The sequence below is a fragment of the Ictidomys tridecemlineatus genome, chromosome 7 (assembly GCF_052094955.1).
Source record: "Ictidomys tridecemlineatus isolate mIctTri1 chromosome 7, mIctTri1.hap1, whole genome shotgun sequence".
Lineage (NCBI taxonomy): Eukaryota > Metazoa > Chordata > Mammalia > Rodentia > Sciuridae > Ictidomys > Ictidomys tridecemlineatus.
The window spans coordinates 92346019-92365492 of NC_135483.1; the positions used below are offsets into that span (position 1 = coordinate 92346019).

Here is a 19474-nt window from a genome sequence, read left to right on the forward strand (position 1 = left end):
TTTTTTTTCAAAAGCTAAGGGGTATGAAGAATTCAGCTTTATTCCTTTCTGCATATAATTCAAAAAGTAATTAATGCTGATTAGATATAGAAGAAAATGGAGAAAAACATAGTTGAACTTCAAATTTTTATCTTTCTGAAGCCTTTTATTAAGTGTCTATAATTTTAGTAATCTAAGCAAACTGAAATAGTTTATAGCCTTAGAGCCTAAATTTTGTAATTCAAGAAAGTGAGGGTAATAATAATATATATGGTGCTTCAGCTCCTGTGCTTTCATAACTATCTTTAATGATATTTTCATCAGTTTTTACATTGATAAGTCTCAATATCCCCCATGCTTCCCTGTTTTTATGTTCTTCTTGCCAAATAAAACTGTTTTAAATATCTTCCTACAGCATCTTACCCCAAATTTATTTTCTTTTCCTCTGTGTCTTATCAAAGTAGATGTCATCCAGGCAGGTGAGATGGAGAGTAGAGGCAGTTGTCCATATAATCCTGCAAGCCTGATCTGGAGTAAAAGAGATTTAGAGAAACAGAATTACCCATAATATCCATCAGTGTCTATCAGATTCACCAGATAATTGCTCAACTTTTTACTTCATTTAGGAAAGATATGCTTTACCTTCTCCAAGGGGAAATCGTGATTTACTAATTTGGGAATATGATCTGGGCATATAATGACTCTATGAACAAAGCAGAATTGGTAAACATCATCTGTTTAGTCCTTTAAAATGCCTTGCATAAGTACCAGCCTAAAAGTGGATTAAAAGAAAGTACAAATAAATAGCTAAGTTATAATTAGACTGTGAGAGAAAGTTGATGATTGAGTAATTTTGTTATGGATTGAGAATGGACAAGGAAAACAGGGAAAAATGGGGAGGGAGAAGTTGACATTTCTTCAACTGGAAAAGTGATGATCAAGGATTGGGATGGGAACCACATAGCTTCACTTTTTTTTTTCTTTTGTTCTTTTTTTTTTTGTATCTTGGAAGATTTTTCTAATAAAATCAACTTTACACACAATTGATTTTTCTATTAGAAAAAATGTCAAGCTAAGAGGACCACACTTATGAATAGAAAGTGGGTCAGTGGTAGTCATTGCTTTGTGGGCAGTTGAGAGGGGTCTACACTGTGTTGTCATGAACAAGAACTTTGGGATGGAGTGATGACTCCCAAGCCAGGACCCAGGAGTCTGGGTCCAAGTCTGTTCCGAGGTCAGCTGACAAGTCCCACAAATGCTGTCCATTAGCCTGTAGTGGTCACATTAACCTACTCTAGCATGTCATTAAACATGTCACATAGGTCCAACCATTGTTTCAAGATAAGCTCAGTATCATAGCAAGCAGAAAGGAGTTATGTGAAAACCTAATCTTTTTTAATCTGAAGCTTTGAGAATACAGAGATAATTATTAAAATTCGTAAAACTGAGAAGGGTTGGGTAGTTATTTAGCAGATCTCTGAAAGCCAGACCAAGAATTATCCCCAAAATCTAAAAGAGGTTATCTTAGTGTCAGTGACCAGAAGGAACACAACTTAAGGGATTTTTTTTTTCATGAGGAGTAATACCAGTTGTATATGTACATAAATTCAAAAAAGATTTCTGTAGATGCCTTGTCTTTGTGAGTATTTGAAACACATTTCTGACCTTTTGTCGTTTATATCCTTGAGTCACATCCTACCACAATAACTTATGGGAGGCTACTATCAGGCCAAGAATATCAGGTTCACTGGTTACCAGCCTGAGTTGCCCCTTATGTTATATTATTCTTAAAATTCGTCCTTTATATTTAAAAAGGAATTTCATGATCCACTTTTAAAAAAAAAAATATATTTTTTTTCTATTCATGTCCTACAACTTTTTCAGTATTTATTCCCTATGTAATAGGGTGGCAGATTCCCAACATCCAGACAGCCTTTATACAGAAGAGAGTACAAGGGATTGTAAAACAAATTTATATTCTCCTGTTATGTTTTTCAAATCTTAGAGAGCTCAAATCCAGTTTGAACTTAGAGGCTGAGTGTTCTCCTGCATTCCAACGCTACCAGATTGAATTTAACCTTCCAGAAGTTCATCTTAATGCCACAGCCAAAAGTTACTCAATGGTTGTGAATAAATAAACCCATATAGTCATTTTTGATGACTTTGACAAAACTATGGGTAAACTTAGAATAACCTACATTTAATTGATGTGACTTTGGCAAGAGCCTTGGTTGTTTTTAGCTTGTTTCAGCCATGCAGATGAAGAGAAGGATGTGCAAATAAAGAGATCTGTTTTCCCATCTGTGGTTTAAGTTTCCATTGCCAATACCACATGTAGCTTAAAGATGTTTAGGAACCTGGAAAGAACTCCTACAAAGCCTTATTTACATGACCACTTGCATGATAGAAAAGTGTTCCAGTTAATAAATGGTATAAGGATTAAACACCCACCTGTCGCTCTTTCTGGCTCGTAAATTGTGTTGGGTCTTCTTTGCATGTTTAGCTGAAGTTTTTACAGATACAATGGAAGTTCTCAAAGTACAGAACAGTTTGAGTTTCAAAGTTTTATATTTTCCTAGAGCCTGTGAGGGTTGAATAAAGAAAAAAGTAGATTACTAAAGTAATTCGTTTGAATTTCTCAGTGGCTAGATCATTGCACAGAAACAAGTATGGGTTAAACATTCCTAATTTTAAAATCCAAAATCCAAAATGCTCTACAACTTTCTGAAGACTGAATTGGTGCTCCAAGAGTTTCAGACTATAGAGGATTTAAGTTTTGGGATTTTTAAGTTAGGAATACTCAACCTGTAAAGTCTGTGCAAATATTCCAGACAACAAAAATGAAAACTCCAAAACTTGAAATACTTCTCATCCCAAAATTTTCAGAACACCCTAAGTAAGATTTTAGAGCAAATGTTCTGAATGTCCCTAACTTAAAAAAAAATCATGTTTTATTAACTTAGAAGTCTTCTCTAATCATTTCCTAAGTCTGAAAACAAGGTTTCACTAGTAAACATCATTTGTTTTTTCAAATGCGTGTCAGAATGACTGCTTCAAAGTGGACATCTTGAGAAAATGGACTGCCTTGTTTTCATATGAGAAGGCTTTCAATCAACTCCACATGCTTTTCTCAGATTTGTTAATTGTCCTTTAACACTTCTAATGAACTCATCCTTGAGGAAATGGTTCCAAAGATTATCGCTTAGAAAATAATCAATATGATTGCTTAGTGAAATGTACCCAGGTGTTGCAGCATAAAACTGCACAGAAGATATTTCAGTTTGTCTTAGACACCACACTCTGTGCATTACATATCTAAGGTGCCCTCACTTCTCTCTGACAACCACTTATGAAAATTTTCCAGGCACCTGCCTTATAATGAGTACTCTGCTGGGCCTCTTCAAAAAATGAATAATTATGATATGAATCAAAAACCCCATGTTGCAGAACCAGCAGGTGACCAAGCAGGTCTGCACACTTAGTCACCCTAACTCCAAAGCCTTCTCATTTCATTCTTTTCAATACTTGGAGTCATTTAGAACTCAAATCAGGTTTTCTTAAGGCTGTTCTGTGACAATCTCTTTGGAAATAAACATTAATAATACCAAGAGATTTGGTCTACAAATTCAAATGATTCAAGATTTTTGCAAGGTGAGAACTTGATACACTTAAATCTAGAGAAGAAAAATCTGAGGAATGAATAAGTGACAATCCCCAAGCACCCAAAAACATTGCTAATTCACATTCCTCTCACTTGGAAATTTATATTAGCAGAAAATAATGGTGGAAATCAGCTTTTTCCTTTACAGCTATTTATAAAGGTAATGTTGTCATGTGCAGGAATATAGAATCAAACATGTTTAGAAGAAGCTTGGTCAACCCAGTAAAGAAAACATTTTGTTTTAAAAGGAAGAAACAGTGTTCTGTGTGAATACATACAGAAAGTTATTGAGAAATCTACTCAGTAAAAATGGCTGCCAGGAACTTGACTCTGTCAGACCTTAGTTTTAATGCTACTGTGGGTGCTGGGATTAAACAGGAAGCCAGCATTCCACCTGGCTTCTACAGTACCTGAGGACAAAGGCATAGTCATGGTGCCTCGGTGGCTTTCAGTAAACCTGGGACCTTCAGGCTCAGTGACACTGTGAGGTGAGCAAAGAATGAGGGACGCTAAGACAGCATTCCACTGGCTGTTCTTTGTCTTGGTCACCCATTTTTCTTCTAAGGACTTGAAGATGTAAAGAAATCAGTCTTTTAAATATTCAGTCATTCTCAATGATCTTATCCCTCTGACCATCTGAATTAATGATTTCTGACTGTATGTGAAGAATAGCTACAGAGAAGAAGGAAATCAGCTGTTTTATTTGATTGCTAGAGTCAGAACAAAAAGAAACAGATTTAGATTTCACAAGAAAATATTTACATTCATAGACCATAATGGAGACTCCTATAGAAATCAGCTGATTTCCATCCACCTCTTCACTGATTACACGTCAGTAAGGGCTAACTATAACTATGCAGTAGGCACTGTGCTGACCCTAGTGATGGGAAATGAATCAGACTCTCTCCATTAGCCTGGGGTATATAATGACCATACTGCAGAATAAATGTAATGATGGCTTCAGGAACAGACTTATGTGAGAGTACGGAGGAGATGAACAAAATCCAGTCTGCCCCCAGGGGCACATACTGTTCAATAACACTTATTTTGAGAACTACGACTTCCTGAAGATTAATAATGTTCCTCATATAAGTGCTGTGTGGGGTTAATTCTGTGCTTTGTTTCTGGTCCTCCAAGCATCCATATGATGACTATAGTGTGATCTAATTTTCAGATGATGAAACTACAGCCAGTAACAGAGGCACCTGGGTACAGGAAGTAATTGGGTAACACTGAGCAAGATGAGCAAGGATCTTATATCTCTCTACCTTGCCACCTAGGTTAACCCATTATGTCCATTGTCTCATTTATGGAACAGCTAAACACCCTAAATTGAGGAACAGATGAACCTTTGGTAACTTTGAAATAAATATATTTTTAGAATTCTATTCTTTTGAGAAAATAAATAGTTGAATGACTAGTGATAATGTTAATATTAATAATATTATTAATGATAATAAATTATGCAATCTGTTCTAGATTGTTATTTTGAACCCTTTTAAATGAATTTATGCCTAATTAATTGGAAAATTCACAGAACTAAAAGCTAGTGACTTAGTGGGTCAACACTATTAAAATCCCCAGGGGAAAATTTTCTACAAGATTTCTTCTCCACCACCAAACCAGAATCTCATTTGACTGCTTGCCCCTAAGGTGCTCATTGCCCTTTCAGATATAGTCACTTGCCACATTAAGTATGATGCCAGATGATATTTCTAATTTGAGGTGTTTTAATGTTCTTCTCCCCAAAAAGGAGGGTTTTATACAAACCGTATTGCTGCTAAGAGACTCAAAGATGTCTTTCTTCTTGTATGCCATATACTTGCAAGGTAATGTATTCAGGGTATCATTAAAAGAAGACCTAAATCCATTCTGTAAGTAAAAGATTCCTTATTCTGCTGCTGATATGCCCTGAGTGGGTCCAAGGTTGGTTAAGGTGGGAAACACTCAAGTGACCGGTGATGTGGAGGCTTGATATTTTCCTCAGCAGCCATGTATTTTCTGTGTGCCGAGACTTTAAAAACAATGGGATTCAGTGCCCTAAATCATCGCATGAAATGTTGGGAGGTTGGTGGTGGTGATAAGTGTGAGAATTTACCGTGAGAGACCAATAGAAGGCAAATAGGAAAAGTGGAATAGGTGAGAGGGCTGGAGAAGGTCAGAGATGTAATTGATGACCTTGGGAGAATGAAGCCCTCTGATACATCAAATGACCCAACCCTGGAACTCATTAGCAAGGCCCTGTTGGCAGCCACACTGAGCCACAAATGTGAACTCAATACTTGTCAAGAGCAAGACCAAGTCAACTCATTGAAGATGCAAGGCAGGCTTGGCACTATGAACTTGGTTCTTACTACAGCCATTTAATTATTTTGTGAGTTCTTATAATTCTCTGAGAAAAATAACTGGCCTCAGAAGTATAGTATCCAACACTTTTTCGGTTGCTATATTTTTATGAACTGCAAGAAACTAATAGTGCTTTACAGAAACTACATAAAGGTGGTGTCAGCATTTTCAGTACAAACTCCCATTTCCCGAGGTGTATGCATTCTGCAGAAATTTGCTTGAGGGTGAAACTTGGCATATGTCTGAGCCCCTGACGGTCCACACCTCATTTCGGAGGTACTTACAAATGAGTCCTTCATATTCTCTACATTTGGCATCTGGAATTTTTAGAAATTAAAAAAAAATGGCCTTAATAGCAGGTGGTTTCTGGACTTAATGTCAGTGCATACAATTTTTAGAAAACTAATAATGTTCAGAAATTCCAGAAGTCCTGGCTTATAGATTCTGGTATGACAATATTGCACGTTAAAGGGAAAAGAAAGGAAATTTAAGATAATGCCAGAAAATGTTGGTGTTTTCAGAACTTAGACTTCCTTCACCACTTTTTTTTCTACCCCAGATCTTTCACTTGCCCTATTTCATGCAACTACACCATGGTTTTGTGTTAGAGACCAGGCAAGCACATATAGGCTTTGGGAGTGGGGCCTCTTCTCAGATCACTAGAAAGGGAACCAAGAGCCTACCTTTGTTTCTTGAATCTTCATTGAAGGGACTGGGTTAGTGTTATTCGAGACACAAAGAACAGGGAAGAGAGAGGCAAAGCCAAGAAAACACTGCCCTTGGAAGTGATGCCCACATAAAGCTGGAAAACAAAATAAACTCTCAAAACAACAGAGGCACGGAAGTCTAAGAATCCAACGCAAGAGCGTGGAAGAAAGAGCTACTAAGCAATCGTGGTTCTCAGGAGCAAGATAGATGAAGATGCACAGTCATCCTGCAGAGAGGCAGTTGACTGAGCAGATGCTGGGCATGATAGCAGTGGACCTCAACCTCAGGACAGGGCCCAGGAATCAAGCTGGAATTCCAGGCCAGAATCAGGTCCAGAGCAGAAGCTGGTGCCTTGCATAGAAGCATGGGACAGTGCTGTCAGCCTTCTTGTCACATGGCTGCCTAAGTGGCTATGAGCTGGGAAGCCCCTACTTTGAGGTCTACCTATACTTTGGGGAAAATCAGGTTAGCTTGTTGGTTAAAAGCATGGTCTTTGTAATCAACAAGGGTAGATTCAAATCAGGTCCATTTTTGACCTTGAATGGGTTACTTTCCTTCTTTGAGCTCTGATTCTTCATTTGCAAATGGCAATAATAGTTCTTATTTATAGTGAGAACATAAGTATACAAAAAAATAAAAATAAAACAAGTGAACTCCTGATAGTTGTGATAAATAGCTATACTTTGGATGGCCCATCTTCATGAAAGGAAAAGCGCCTCTAGTGTCCCAGCCTGCTGAGCACTGTGGTTCAGGGGTGGTGGTCCTGATGGTATTGGGAGTGATTATTAGGACAAGCAGCCTGGAATACAAACTTTCCAACATCTCAGTTCTTGTTTTCTATGAGTCTTTACTTCTGATCCCCCCAAACTGGATCAGTTTTCATAAAGACCCACTGACTTTTGTGTGAATTTTAATATTAAAGACTCTCAGAATTCTCCCAAATACAAAACATAGACATGCTAAATCTGAAGTGTTGCATATCAACACTTAAATTAAGAAAAAGCACCAAAGTCTGAAGAACGGAGTCTTCAAAAAAAAAAAAAAAAGACTATTTTGACAATATCTTCTCCTGCAAACAGATGATCGTTTCTCACAAAGGCCAGTCTGTAACAGGGAAGTCCTCTTAATTGAGGAGAGAATGAATAGACAACATAATGAATAATCTGTAAAACTGGTTGAAAGTAAAGCTGACCAGATAGAAGCCGTGAAATGAACAGGGCTGAGAATCAGTCTTTCAGATCCTAACTGTATGAGTCAGAGATACTGCAGCCCAAGACTACACTCTGCAAGCTGATGGGATATGAAGTGGTTAAGTGGCACCTCACTAGAGAAAATGGTGTCTGAGTCTTCCTACTACATATCCCTGTGGAGATGGAAGCCTCTCCTTCAATGGGGACTTCATCTTCTTAGTACTTCCCAAACCAAGCACCAAACCCTCCTAGAACCCAGAAAAGGTACCCCTTCTTTGTCTTTACCTTGGTTTGGGGAAATTCCCTAAATTCTGCTACCCACAGTGAAGAGGTTTTGAGAAAAAGGGTAGAGAAATGGGCACATAAGTTTGAATACTAATTGCTAAGCCTTGAGTATGATTGTTTATGAAAGATACTTAAGGATAAGCTATTTATCTAACAGATATCTACTATGATGTAATAAATGTACTAAGCCTTTTGTATATGTTGTTTATTGTTTCACACATCTGGTTATTCTACAGTGTGTTAGCTAAGCATCATTCTAGATTCTAGGGATTTATTAGCGAACATATTTTAATACTCATAGCAACCCCATAAGGAACCTGAAATCCCAAGAGGTTAAGTCAAGAATTCACACTATCTGTTATTGGCAGAGTCAACATCACAAGCCACTGTTCCATAAAGTACCAAAGAAATTGTAGCTATTGAGCTTTTAATACAAAGATTATATAGTAATCTATTTTATTCCCCACCAGGCCTATTACAGTGCCGAGTTAGACCTCTTATTCAGTGCTAGATTTATAAGATGAAACTAAGGAAGTTTCACTCCAAGATTTTAGTGTATACACGAAAATATTCTGGATGACAATGAGATTTTGGAAGCTGATTCATTGGCTTGGATAAACCATATTACTGTTTCAGAAATTCAATATGTGATAATTTTTTGAGAAATTTTATATGAAAATGTTTAAAGATGAAACATATTTAACAGAATACATCACATATGTGTAGAATCAACTTAATTTGCTGTAGAGAATGGTGGGATCCTTGGGGGTGGCAAGACACCCCAATGGTACTACTGAGTTTTGTCACTGCCTTCAATGAGAATGAAAAACAGAAAGTGGAGGTATTGTCTTCTCTGTGAGACTTCAAGTGGCCATTTGTTGGAATAAAGCCCTCAGGGTGGGTGATGTTATAATGGGTAAGGTCCCTTTGGAATTACCCTTGTGGCATGTCAATCACTTGTTCTCACAGTCCAACCAAAAGGCCAGAGATTGTGTCAGCTGCCGAATGGTGGATAATTCATGCAAGACATACACAATCACCTTTGTTAGGACACCACTTCAGTTTGTTATAGGTGCTCACTTCTCATTTTATTTCAGTTAATAAATTCTACCTAACTGAAGTCACATAATTCCCCAATTCAAATAAGGGTAATCAAAACTAATTGTTGGCCTCTAATGGCTGTTGCTTTTCTACTATACCTCTAGAGAACCATCTAGGGCAAGTGTGCATGTGACAATCACTGCCTATACCAGCTGGCCTTCTTGCCTCATTTTGTGACAGGAATAATTTCATGTTCAATTAAAGGTCTGTTTCGGGCACCTCCCTGGAAATCTACCGTACCGATTCCAAATGTTAATCATTTTTCTTACTAAGTCTTTCTCTTAGGTGTCCCCTGGATGGTACCCAAATGCCAGTCATCTTTTTATCCTTTCCTGTGAGCTTTCTCTAAACCTCTCTTTCTCTGTCTCAGAATCAAACTGCCAGATGAGAACATTGGACAGTGGAATTGGAACCTTCCCACTCCCAGAGTCAGGAAATCGCTCGATGGGACGGTACCTATGCCCACCAGACTCTCCGGAGGAGACCAACCCCCTCCTGTCTCTCCAGCCAGCTCCTTCCACAGCTTCTTCCATCAGAGCCCAAACCCTAGAACGCGAAGTGCCTTCCTCCGCGGACAGCCAGTGCTCCACAAAGACTGCCATCGTTCATTCCATATCCGACCCCATCATGACGGCCAGGGGCCTGCGACCTCAGAGTCGCCTTCCCAAACCAGCCTCCTCAGGTATAATGCCAATTTCCTTGCCAGTGAGAAATTTCCCACCCACAGAAAGGCATTTTCTGACAAAAATGGAGAATTGCCTCCCTGGAGACTGGAAAATCAATGACCTGTGCTCTATGGAAAGGGGGATTTGTGAAAACCCCTGCATGTCCTCCACCAAAAAAGTAAAACTGTGTATGAGATATTATCAACACATGGGTATTATGTTAAGGAGTGCACACACATAAAAGGAAACAACCATGTAAGCACCAGTCTATGAATACATAAATTGATTAAGGAAAAACACCATACAACATACTGGTGAGATTTTTATCCTGTAAAACTTAACTGTGAATATAGGCCAATTTAGACCCGAGACATAAATGTAGCTGAAATGTTGTTTGCCCTCTAACCAGAAACCATATGTCTTCCAATGTATTCCTAGCCTGTTCACATATATTTATATGTTGAACTATAAAAGACTTAGTTTGATACATCAGCAATAGATTGTGCATTAACTGCAGAGGAAAGCAGCGAGCCTTCCCATGGAGAAGTACTACTCTTCGTTGCAGTCAATTGAAATAAGCTTTTATGATTAAAGGCAGGACCAGGCTAAGGGTCAAAGTTTTTTCATTGTTATCTCAAGATTAAAGATATTTATTGCCGGCCTGGGTGACACTAAATAATTTTTAATGTGCATGGCTTGTGTGGCTCTGATGACATGCATAAGCATGTGAAGTAGAACTCTGAATCGAACCCTTTCATTTACGATGAGGTGATTAGAAAGGAGCTGCAGGTTGGGATTATACCATGGGTTTCTGAGAAATTAGAAGACTTTTAATTAAACATCTTTGAAGGAACGTGTTGAGCTATTCCATGGCTGAGTTCTTCCTTCATGCAGTAATACCAACTGCCAGGGATGTTTCATCACAGACTTCTACCCGTTCCAAGCCAAGGCTACGATGTTTAAAGGCTGTAATGCATATTATTTTTGAAATAAGTGCATTGTTAATTAATGACACCGCCTCCAGAGACTCAGGGGCGAAATCTTAGTTATAGATTATGTGCTTTATGCCTGAATAGTCACATGTGTGACCTCAATTCAGCAGCGGGCTGCTGAGTAGACGCCATGATTAAACACTGTCATTATAACAAATTGAATAGAAACCGCAAGCCTTGAATTGCTTCATAAGAAAGGGATAGGAAGGAGATTGTTCTGATCTCGCTGCTAATATTCACTGCACCAGGTTTCTAAGGTTTGTATCTTAATTAAATTGTCACGAAGAGTTGTAAAAAAGTAGTATATGGTAGAGGGCAAGGTGAACACAACACACACAGCAGGATATTTTGGAGTCGCCCTTCCTAAAGTTTCCTGCCCATTGCGTGACAACTGTGATCCACAGGCAGGGCTGGGCTTTCCAGTGGCTCTTTTCTCAGTGGCCGTTTGTTATTCAGGTGAAAAATTAGGGAGTGGCATGCTAGATGGGACAAAAGGAAAATGGGATTAGAGCTGCTTCCGAGCAGTCACTTCCTGTTTAACCAATACATTTGAATTGGTTTTTCTCTTCTCCCCATATTGAAAATGGAAGTAACTGTACCAATCTCACAGTGCTGATGAAAACACAATTACTTTGCTTCTCCTCACAAGCAAAATGCTGTGGAAAGGCTGTCACAGCACGTCCTGCTGATAATCGTTGAGGCTGGAGGATAATAAAAGCGGTTCTCCTTTCTGGCATGACAAAGGAATACAGTCCGCAGGTTAATCTGCTGTGATGGGTAATGGAGAAACCTCTTAAAATCATTCTCTGCTAATTACACCCTTGCTACTCAAAGTGTGGTCCATGGACCAGCATCATTGGCATCACCAGGGAACTCGTCAGGAATGTAGATGCTCAGAATCTACCCTCCACCTCACCAAATCAGCACCTGCAATTTAACAAAAACTCCACTAATGGGTGTGCACATTAAACCCATTAAAACTTGAGAAGTACTGTCCTGATAGATCTTTAAGGGCCTCTGAGCAAAGTTTCCTAGACCACATTGTTCAAAACGACCTTAGAAGGTATTTTAAGAAAATAAGAGTTCCCTGCTCAATTACATTTGGGCAAGGCTGCAAATTTGAATCCTTTCTTTGAAAGCTGTGACAATACCCATTAGTACAGTGAAGGCTCTGAAAAGTTCTCCCAAAAAAAAAAAAAATCTGTTATTTGATTAATAGGATTATTTAAGGGATAAGCTCAATGTCTCCCAAATGTTTTGTCTGCTGAACCTTTTTAATATGAAGAATCTCCACGTTCTGTTGAAAAAATGAGTCCAAGGACAGCTTCTCTTAAGGTCTCCAAGGTGAGCATTCTCCATGGATTATGTACACATAATTAGGCAGATATTCTGGGTAGCACAGACTTGTAGAAGAATGGCAGGAAACCCAGACTTCACTGTATCTAGACCTTTTTATTATGTCTGAATGTCTGTCTTCTCTCCCTAAACTTGTAAAAGGCTTGTGACTTAATATGCTTTCTCTCATTTAGGAAGAAGCAGTTTCCAAAAGCAGAACGAAGCAGGGCCAACACCTCAGACTTGCTCATCATTCAAATATGCTGAAGACACCATGGCAGGCCAGCCACTTCCAGGCTGGGGCGGTGAGGATGCTGCCGCTGAGACCCAGGTAAGGGGGTGGCTGAGGGAATGGTGTCTTCCACCATGTGAAAATTGAACTCCTTAAGCACTTTAGTGAAAGATGTAATTTTAGATCAAATTTGCAGTTAGCTTATTGAGCATAAACCAAGATCCAAGGCTCAGCCATTTCCCTGAACACCATGGGTTCTTGGTACACCTTTATTCTGAAGAATTCAAGGTGGCATCTGATGTGCACCCAGATTCTTGAGATATGCATGCTCACCCCTGGTCTGACATTGGGGAATAATCATTCACTCTCCTGAGCTATCAGGGCATCATTTGGAATGTTCTCCTTTTTTCATTATCTTGGTAGTTACTTTGACCTTCACCTTTCTTCCAAAAAAGGGGGAAAGCAGATATAATTGTGTTCCTTTGGGGGATTAAAAAAAAAAAAACAAATCTTGGAGTGGTCAAATAACTTGGCAGGGTCAGAGAGACCTGTGTTTCTCCAGTGCCCATCATTTTTGACATGTCTTCTTCATTCACCAGAGGTGGGAGATCCAGGCCTCCTAATGTGTGATTGGACCCAGGAGCACTCACAGCCCTGGGAGTCTTCCTTCTTCCCATAGGGGTTGCTTGGTATTCTCTCCTGTTCACCCTTCCAAATGGTTACTTTGACCATGTCCAGCCTGTTCACTGTATCTCAGCTATGACTGGCCCACCGCAGGGTCCTTAGTAGTGCCTGGCAGTGAGAAGGGTGGAGAAAGAACTTATGGATCAATTACCAGAGCTTTCCAGCCCTTCCTTGACCTTCCCACTTCTGCTGCCTTTGGCTCTCCCAAAGAAGAGAATACTCCAGCATCAAGAGAATCCTGCTCTATTGTTGCTGGAGTTTCTGCCCAACTATGATAAGGAACAGCCAAGATTTGCCCACATCTGAGATCTCCCACTCCCAGGGTAGCTGAGCGTTCCTTTAGTCTAGAGCACCTTGGTATGGGAATAAGAGATGGACAAGTAGGGGCAGGAGATTGTCTAGACTCACTTAAGTGACTCACTGTAAGCCTCAACTTACATCGGAGACCACCACTCCAGAGACATGCTGGACAGGCTTGGGGTCCAAGGGAAAGTCAGTGTGGAGTAGAGACTGGAACTGGGCCCTCTGAATTTCTTGTCTAGGTATCCGAATGTCTGATTCCATAGGAATGGGCTGTAGGAGGCAAAAGTAAAGCTGTTGTATTCAAGTATGCCTGAGGTTAAACACAAAACTGCTGGGGCTCCTAAAGTTTACCTGCCTTTTGGTGGTAGAAGAAAGGGCTCCGGAAACCGTGGTTCTCAAGCTCTAGCTGATCAGAATCACCTGGAGGGCTGCAAGTCCTGCTGCCCCCACCTGTGCCCAGCATCTGATTTGATAGGTGTGAAGTGAGGCTCAGACATTTCTCACACATTTCTCAGGTTCTACTTCTTCTGCTATTGTCGGAACACAGAACGCACTTTGCAAAGCATTGCTATCACTGTGGTCACAAAGGACTCTGTGCTTGCTTTGGGGACGGGAAAATTGAGAATAGCATAAAAGATACTTAGAGTTGGAGGGGGAGACCAGTCCAGAGCCAACAATTTGATCGCAATGGCAAAGAGGTTTGAGTAATTCCAAGAGAGTAAAAATAAAGTTACTGAGTGCAGGACCAGAGGGGGCCTCTGCCCTCTATATGTCATGGCCAGGCACTGTTCACACAGTGTGCACATCTCAGAGTCCCCTTCCCCTTGTCCTGCATTTGCTTTGCCCACTGGCAAATCCTGCCTTGACTTATAAGACTCACCACTCTTGTTTGGAGGGAACTTAGAACTCTGCTTTCCTGACTGCCAGGTAGGGAAAGTTAGAATCAAGATTTGGCTTTATATACCTAGTACCCAGCTCAGTGCCTGGTTCAGTTAGTGTTTGTTGAATGAAGGGATGAAGGAATGTCTCCTCTTATCCAGAAAGTATTCCTGGAGTCTTTTCGGAACTCCAGATACAGGGTCCCCTGAGAACCATAGCTTGTCATCATTCATGGACATCATGCTGTCAGATGACCAATATGTCCAGTAGTGAGCTCTGCACCCCTTGAACTTAGCACATGGATTGGCCTAGGGTAGGCAAGTAATGAAAACCTGCTGAATGAGAGGATTAAATGAGTAAATGAATGAAGGAATATAAGAAATAAATGAATGCTTGAATTTATAACCCCAGCTGAGAGAACTTACATCCCAAAATGTACTATTGTAGTTCCTAACCAAGTGATATCCTCTCAAACAAACTTTAGGGACCCATTCCATGAATCTGTATCTGAACTGTCTCCAGAATAGGTGAGAAATGATAGGCTCTAATGAAGCAGTCTACAAACAAAAGAGGGTCCCTAATAACCATGACTCAACCCACAGCAATTGCAATTCTGGATCTAGCATTCCACTTGTGTGCATAGAGAAAAAAAAAAAAACTATTCCTACAGTATCAACCACTCCAGCAACTGCCAAACACAGTATCATTGCCACACCAGTGACATCCTGGGGGACCACGCTGTGTGCTCTTGAGTGGGTGAATGAGTAAATGAATGAGTAAATTAGATTGAGTCCCTTAAATCTAAACTATCTATGGGTTGGAATAGAGAATTATATAGAGTGAGCACTTGCTTTCCTTCCTGAAGGTTACCTTCCTTTGGGGGGTATGGAATAAAGTTATAAATTAGGCAAACATTTATTCTTTGGTTCCCAGGGTTCATGTTTTTCATACTTTCTGATACTTAAACACCCGTGATGAGATTGGTTAACTAAATAAGCTATTAGACTTGAAACAGCAGCTCCTAATAGGCACTTGAGAAAAATAAGATCCTACAGAGAATTGTACAAAATTCAGAGTGAGTGACCACAGGGACCTGCCTAGACCAAGGACGGTGGCAGAGTGCGTTGCATGGCTTCATTATTGCAGGCCCACTTCTCCTGCCTGGTAATTGAATAGATTGCACCAGCTCCATGGGAACCAGGAAAACCAGCAAACCTGAATCATTCTTGGGTGGAGGGTGGGCTAGACCATGAGAACCTGTCTCATATCCTCAACAGATGTTCTGCCCCAGTTTGATTCGTGTGACTCATCTCACCAGTCTCACATTACTCATCTAGGACAAGGCACTCAGAATGTACACATACTCTGTCAGCAGTAGCAGTTTAGTGACAATGACCTAGACTATGAAAATAATGTTTCAACCTGCAAAGGGAAAATTTAGGGAGGGTGGTGCAGAGCGCCATCCAGCTAACTCACCTGAGCACCCCAGACATGCAGGTTCCTCTCTTTGGGGAGCTGCGGACTATACCTTTCACTATGCTCAGCCCCACACACCTTGATTTTACATTTCAGCTCCACATCTCTCTCCAGATCTAATTTTCTATTATGTACAGAAGATTGTCTGTGTGCATCAACTTGTTTCCTGGTATAATCTTCATGACATTGAGGTGCAGCCTGTAAGGATTTTATTTCCAGATCTGGTACCTCTAAAACAGTTTCCAATTGAGTTATCTCAATAATGAAGGAACGACTATAAAGATAACTTTGTTCTTAATTACATACTTTGGCAAGTTGAATCACCCAGTGAGCCATGGTTGAAGTTTCTCAGTCTCTTGCTGACATCATACTGTGGAGCTCCAGAATTGTCAGCTGGGCCATTATGAACAGGTCTGGTTGTGAAGTTCAGGCACCCTCTCTGTCTATTTTCTTTGAGTTAAAACTGGCAGAACAAAAATCATTATCCCTGCACATTTAAAAATGTGTATATTCAGATGGCATTGTCTTATACATAAAAAGACAGATGATCCCCTAACACAAATGTGGTCTTGAGTTTGCTTTTCTTCTAATCTCTTCTGGATTGACAGAAATATTTTAATGATGCAATGAAAAATCATTCTTTCCTTATTAATCAACTTTTGCTCAAATACTAATTTGAAGATTATATAATGAAATCATGATTTTCTTTTTTAAAACAAGACTGATTTGTTGCTTTAGGGGAAAACATAATCTAGCAACCCTGTGTCTTTCCAATTTTTAGAGATTCTTGGCATTTGTAATGTGGGGGTGGGGGTAAAGACTGACATACAAGAATAGCCCATTGTTTCATTTAGTTAGTTAGTTATTTCAATTCAACAGGATAGAACTTTTTATTAAAGCATGTGAGAGTGTTTAAAAAATTAACAGGAAATACTTGTGTTTGAATAACACAAATTCACTTGTCTGTATAACTCAGGCTGGGCCAGAATAAATATACATTCCTAGATGTTGCATGTTTTTTTGTATATGTGTGATTTATTTTATTTTATTTTTTAATTTATTCTAATTAGCTATACACGACCATAGAAGGCACTTTTGAAACAATATATACAAATGGAGCACAACTTCTCCTTCCTCTGGCTGAGCATGGTGCAGAGACACTCCAGTAGTGTAATCATACATGTATATAGGGTCATAATGTCTGTCTCATTCTACTGTCCTTGCCATCCCCACACCCCTGCTCCTCCTTTCACCCCCCTCTGTGCAACCCAAAGTTCCTTCCTTCTTCCCCACCCCACTCCCATTATGGATTAGTATCTGCCTATCAAAGAAAACATTTGGCCTTTGGTTTTTTTGAGTTGGACTTATTTCGCTTACCAAGATATTCTTCAGCTCTGTCCATTTACCTGCAAATACCATAATTTCATTCTTCTTTAAGGCTGAGTAATATCCCACTGTGTATATGTACCACATTTTCTTTATCCATTCATCTGTTGAAGTATCTCATTGTTCTAATCTCCCACTTTGTTCCTTGTTTCTTATAAGTCATCAGAGAAACAGAATCACTGGTTGAATCACACAAAGGCTTAACGTTTTAGTCTGTTCCTTATTGCGATAACAAAATACCAAAGGCTGGGTAATTTATAAAGAAAAAAGAAAGTTTACTTACCTCATAGTTCTAAAGTCTAGGAGCATGGCACCAGAATGCTTCTTAATGAGGGCCTCATAGTAGAAGCAGAAGGGTAACAGGCATGTGCCTAAGAGAGAGAGGTGATAAAGGAGCTGATTCACTTTGTAACAATCTGTTCTCATGAGAGCTAATCCATTCCCTCAAGAACTAAAGATCCTGTGGGTCACCAATGCCCCTTAAAGGCCCTACCCACTCTCAACCCTGTTACATTGGCACCAAGCTTCAACATGGGTTTTGGTGGGGACCAACCATATTCAAACCAGAGCCTTTACCAGAAAGAAGGTGGTAATAGTCCTGAAATTTTAGTCAGTCATCCCGTTGGCTTTCTGCGGTTCATCAGTGCCCTTCCAGTTGTCACAGATGAAGGGCAGGGAACTTCACAGTTACAGGATTTCTCTGTGGAGGCACCTAGGACCATACCAACTTCCACTCCAGGCTTCCTTTGAGCCAGTCGTGCCCCACAGTGAATAACCTCCCCACCCCTCCGCTGCCCAGTCAAGAAAGATTTTTTTCCAGATCCTTCCTTCCAGCCCTAATTCATTTGTTGTTGACCAAATATTTGTTGAAGGCCTCCTGAGGCCAGCTTTCCAGAGATGAGTAAATGGACAAAGATCCCTGCCAGACACTAGTCAATAGATGTAACAGATAGTATGCGCATGCAATTTGTTCAGAGGAGAAAAGTGCAATGGAAAAGACAGAGTACAGCAAAAGGTGGGGCCCAGGAGAGCTGAGGTCGGGGAGGTGCTAAAGCTACAGTAGGAGTATCAGAGCAGGCATCCGAGAGATGTGACTTTGGAGCAGGGCCCATGGAAGAGAAGGGGTGAGCCAGGAGGGTGTCTGGAAAAAAAAAAAAAAACCATTCCCATGGGAGGGACAGCCGGTGTCCAAGCCAGCAGCAGAAGCAGGGGACAGTTGTGGCTGTTGCAGGCAGAACAAGCCAGTCAACTGACAGATGCGTTCAGATGGGTCAGGGGTCCAGAAGTCATGCACCTTTCTGGTCTAGGAGATACACACAAGAACTCTGGACATCTTTGAGCACAACTATGGTGTGACCTGAGATGTTTGAAAAGGATCCCTCTGCCATATTGTGGAGACTGAAGAAGTAAGATCAACTAAGGGGGTGGTGATAATTGTCCAGGCAGGAGATTTTAATGACTTGGACTAGGCTTGGTGCACTCCCTGAAGTGAGAGCAGCTGACTGATAGCGCTTACTGCAGTGATGGATACACTCTGTGTCGGCCGTGGCTGCTATATACATGAAACGTCACCCCTGGGAATAAGAAACTGGGGGCAGGTATTTGATTTCTCTACAGTTGTTCTAAGAGTGCCTATTTGAACTATTTCTTATTACTCTCTTTAGTTTTTTTTAAATTTTAATTTAATTTAAATATAAATAATAATCTAATTTCATTTAAATATAAATAGTCATAGGAGCTCATTGCACAGGGCCTGAACACAGCCTGATTCCTGATTTAAATAAGAATCCAACAGGATTGAGTGTTGGAGTGGAGGTGGCAGCAGAATAACAAGTGAATCAAGAAGGACTCCCAGGATCGGATCCTGGAAGGTCCAGAGTTACCGGAGACTAACACAGAGAAGGCTAAGGCTAGGGGTTGGAAGCTGATGTGGACTTCCATTTAGATGACCCAAGTTCCAGGTGCTGTGAAGTTCCAGGAGGCGGTGAGTGGCAGTTGACCGGTGAGTCTGGATTTGAGCAAACCAGATCAGGCTGGACGCGTGAATTTGATTGACATCAGCATGCAGAAAGCATTTCTAAGCTTGGGAATGAGATGAGGAGCAGGGCGAGAGTAGATGGAGGGGAAGCCATGTCCTTCCACCTCAGAGGTCAGGAAGAAGGGAGGACCCAGAAAAGGAGATTGAGCAGGAGCAGCAAGGAGGGCAGAGAGCTGGGGGAGTGTAGTGTCTTAGAAACCAAGTGAAGGAAAAG

General features: G+C 40.3%; 1 protein-coding gene across 8 annotated transcripts in view; it reads left to right on the forward strand.

The window, feature by feature from the left end:
* Positions 1–19474, forward strand: part of Nckap5 (NCK associated protein 5) — a 910861-nt gene that overhangs the window by 833688 nt on the left and 57699 nt on the right. For all 8 annotated transcript variants that reach the window (XM_078017217.1, XM_078017216.1, XM_040294086.2 and 5 more), the window contains 2 exons: positions 9641–9952; positions 12457–12593. In XM_078017217.1, the coding sequence (XP_077873343.1) occupies positions 9641–9952; positions 12457–12593 (449 nt within the window). The remainder of the gene's footprint in view (positions 1–9640; positions 9953–12456; positions 12594–19474) is intronic.